Source organism: Atta cephalotes (genome assembly GCF_000143395.1).
Source record: "Atta cephalotes unplaced genomic scaffold scaffold00018, whole genome shotgun sequence".
Taxonomy (NCBI): Eukaryota; Metazoa; Arthropoda; class Insecta; order Hymenoptera; family Formicidae; genus Atta; species Atta cephalotes.
In genome coordinates, this window is record NW_012130082.1 from 5,162,997 (window position 1) to 5,166,091 (window position 3,095).

General features: G+C 27.1%; 1 protein-coding gene across 1 annotated transcript in view; it reads right to left on the reverse strand.

The window, feature by feature from the left end:
* The window catches only part of LOC105618913 (ethanolamine kinase), a 3,563-nt gene extending 787 nt beyond the window's left edge, over positions 1-2,776 (reverse strand). The window contains exons 1-5 of the mRNA XM_012200443.1: positions 2,657-2,776; positions 1,962-2,099; positions 1,486-1,751; positions 1,173-1,399; positions 818-1,040 (exon numbers count right to left, since the gene is read on the reverse strand). Of these exons, the coding sequence (XP_012055833.1) occupies positions 818-1,040; positions 1,173-1,399; positions 1,486-1,751; positions 1,962-2,099; positions 2,657-2,776 (974 nt within the window). The remainder of the gene's footprint in view (positions 1-817; positions 1,041-1,172; positions 1,400-1,485; positions 1,752-1,961; positions 2,100-2,656) is intronic.
* Between the last annotated feature and the right edge of the window lie 319 nt (positions 2,777-3,095).

A 3,095-nucleotide genomic window follows, 5' to 3' on the forward strand; every position in this document is an offset into this window, starting at 1 on the left:
TACTAAGTAAGTAAGTATAATTGAATAGGAAAAATAATGGTATTTCTTTTTACTACACCTAATATATTGTATATAGAGGAAAATCCCTATTATGAGATAGGCGCTTAATATGAGATAGTGGCGTTCTGCTAAACTAATAAACTATTTAGTAGAAAATTCTTTATTAGATCATGCCTGTAGTCATTGTAAAACAAGATTTTAGAATTTGGATGTCTTCAAATTTCATTTTAAGATGAGTCTTTAAACCTTATTTATTATTTAATAAATAAATATTTGGCAATAAATTCTTCGTGTAGTGATAGAGTGGATTCCACCAAGAGTGGATTCCAATCATCTAAAGACGAGTTCTGGGTATAATCTATCGCATGCTTATTTTTCGCGCACGTTGGCTGTGTTTGTATTTTAGAAATATTGAATAAAGTTTTTTAATTGCAATACTGATATACTTTGTGTTTTACTATCGATTTCTCGGGGCATTTCATATTAGGAGCACAATCTTTTGATTTTGCGATTTGTTCACTTTTTACATCTTTAATTTTCAAAAAAAAAAACATGGAATTTGAATTAAATTTTATATAACGTTATCTTAAAGCTTATTCCTTCAAAACATTCTCTTCAAAATGACCTATTATTTTTTAAAAATTCTGCCTATGGATTTCTAACATTTATCCAAAATGAATAAACTTGGTATCTCATAATAGAGGCCTTTCCTCTATATAAATATAAAGTATAGTATGTATTTCTATCTTTCTATCATATCAGATATATTTGATATATCATTTGTAAATATGTTTTATTGATAAATAAAAGCACTTACTCTAAAAAATCAAAATCAATATGCGAATGCTCGCTCTGGATGAGAGCCCAACAGCCCCAAAAAAAATGCGGCAAAGGAGTAAATTTAGTAACTTGCCAGTATAATTTGTCAACGTCTTTTTCGGACACATTAGTCGTCGCGTTGTATATTCGTAAATATTTTTTTAACCACTTTTTTTGAAAATTTTCATCCGGATATAAAGAATAATCCGGTTCGTCAAAACCTTAAATGTACCAGATATTTAAAATTTTATTCAATATACTTTATGATATACTTTGTTGTTCTGTAATACACTTTATGTACAAAGGTATGTTTTCTAATACATTTGTAAAAAGATTGAAGTATGCGTAATTACCGGCATATTCTGTAAAGTGATTAACTATATCGAACGCCTGATAGTTGAACGCAGTGTATTCATAATCGATAAAAACGACATTCTCCTGTTTTTGATTGTACAATATATTTCCTAGTAGAAGATCATTATGAGCGAATACTACAGGACTATTCACTTTGGAAAGTGTACTTTTCAATAGCTGATATTCTTTCTTCAATATTGCATAGGATGGTATCAACATTTCAAACCTTAAAGTAGAAACTATTACAACAACTGAATCATTGAATATGTTTTATATGATGTTCAAAGAAAAAAATTATTTATAAGCGCTTACTTTGTTTGCTTAAGAGAATCCGAAAATCTTTTGGGTATAATTTGCATAAATTTCTTCACTTTTCCCCAAATAAAAGCATCTTTTGATATAGATTCATTTTCAAATTCAAGATTATGCATTTCAGCCATACGTTTCGCAATTAATGGATATACTTTTGGATTTTTGACTGTTTCAATAGTCAGAGTTTCACCTTCCAAGAATTCATAGGCAAATCCATTGTTAAATGTAGCATAAATGCAATGAGTATAGCCAGCCTTATTCAATATCTATGCACAAATATTTATTCTATACGTTAGTTATATTGTTTACACATTAAAATTTAAATTTGTTATATTTTTCTTTGTATAATACTTATATATAGGTATATGTGCAGGTTAATAAAAAAAAATTAATGCATATAAATTACAACAATTTAATTATAAACTGAAATATAGACAAAATAACGCTGTGTATAATAACTTTAATCAAATCTTTACCCGGATATTTTGTATTTCGCTTTTTCGGTCGATCAGTAAATCCGAATTATTGCCATAAATTCTAACCAGGATCATATCTGTACAATGTCCCGTGTACCATATTCCTATCAACTTATTTGTTCTTCCATCAGTAAATATCTGAAATAAAAGAAAAAAAGATATTCTTTTTCCTAGTTATTTCAATTTGATTTACATATCATCAGTAATAGTAAAGATTGTTATCTGAAAACTCTTATGTCAATGTTTAAAATCATGCGGGTGCAAGAAAAGGCTAAAAAGCTAAGTGTGGGAAAAAGTTCGTGGCGTTTTTCCCATTAGATAACATTAAAAAAACGCCGCGAATTTTTACCTAATATTAATATTGAATTTTCTTATTATTTAATTATGAAAACAAAATTGATAAAACTCTGCATTTATGAAGGAATAAATAAATCGAACATAAGGAAATACAAATTTCAACCTGCCTTAAAATTTCAATTCTATGACAAGAATTGAAATTGTATTGCATGTCAGGTAAAAAAAGATTACCAGTAAAAATAAAATATAATATATTGATACAAAAAGGGCACTATAAATATAACGATTTATTACTTAAAAGCAAGAGACATAAGAGACAATTTAATTTTGAATTCAATATTGTTATCCTTGTTCAGCTCTTTTTCTATTACTTCTTATAAAAGAATACCAAAAATTACCTTGAAATGCAATTGTTGCAAAGGCCAAGTTGGTCTAATCCTCTTTATAATATCTTTAGCACCAACAATAATGTCATTCTCATCTATTGTAATGTTGAGATGTTCCTCACATACACTCATAGCTTAATGCTATTTTGTGGAATGATAAAAGTTCTTTACTTAATTATTATTTTAATAATAGAGTGCAGATAACATAGATATAATTTAAAGACTCGAGGAATATATATTCTATTTGTAATGCATTAATTAGATATCATACAACGTGGATCTATTGGCTATAATTTCACTATGAATGAACAAAATATTTAACTAAAAAATTTGTATGTACAAAAATATAAAAACATTCAGTCCTTACAAATGTTTCATGGCAACTAAAAGAGATCTGGTACAAGTATATCTATATATATATATATATATATATATATATATATATATATAC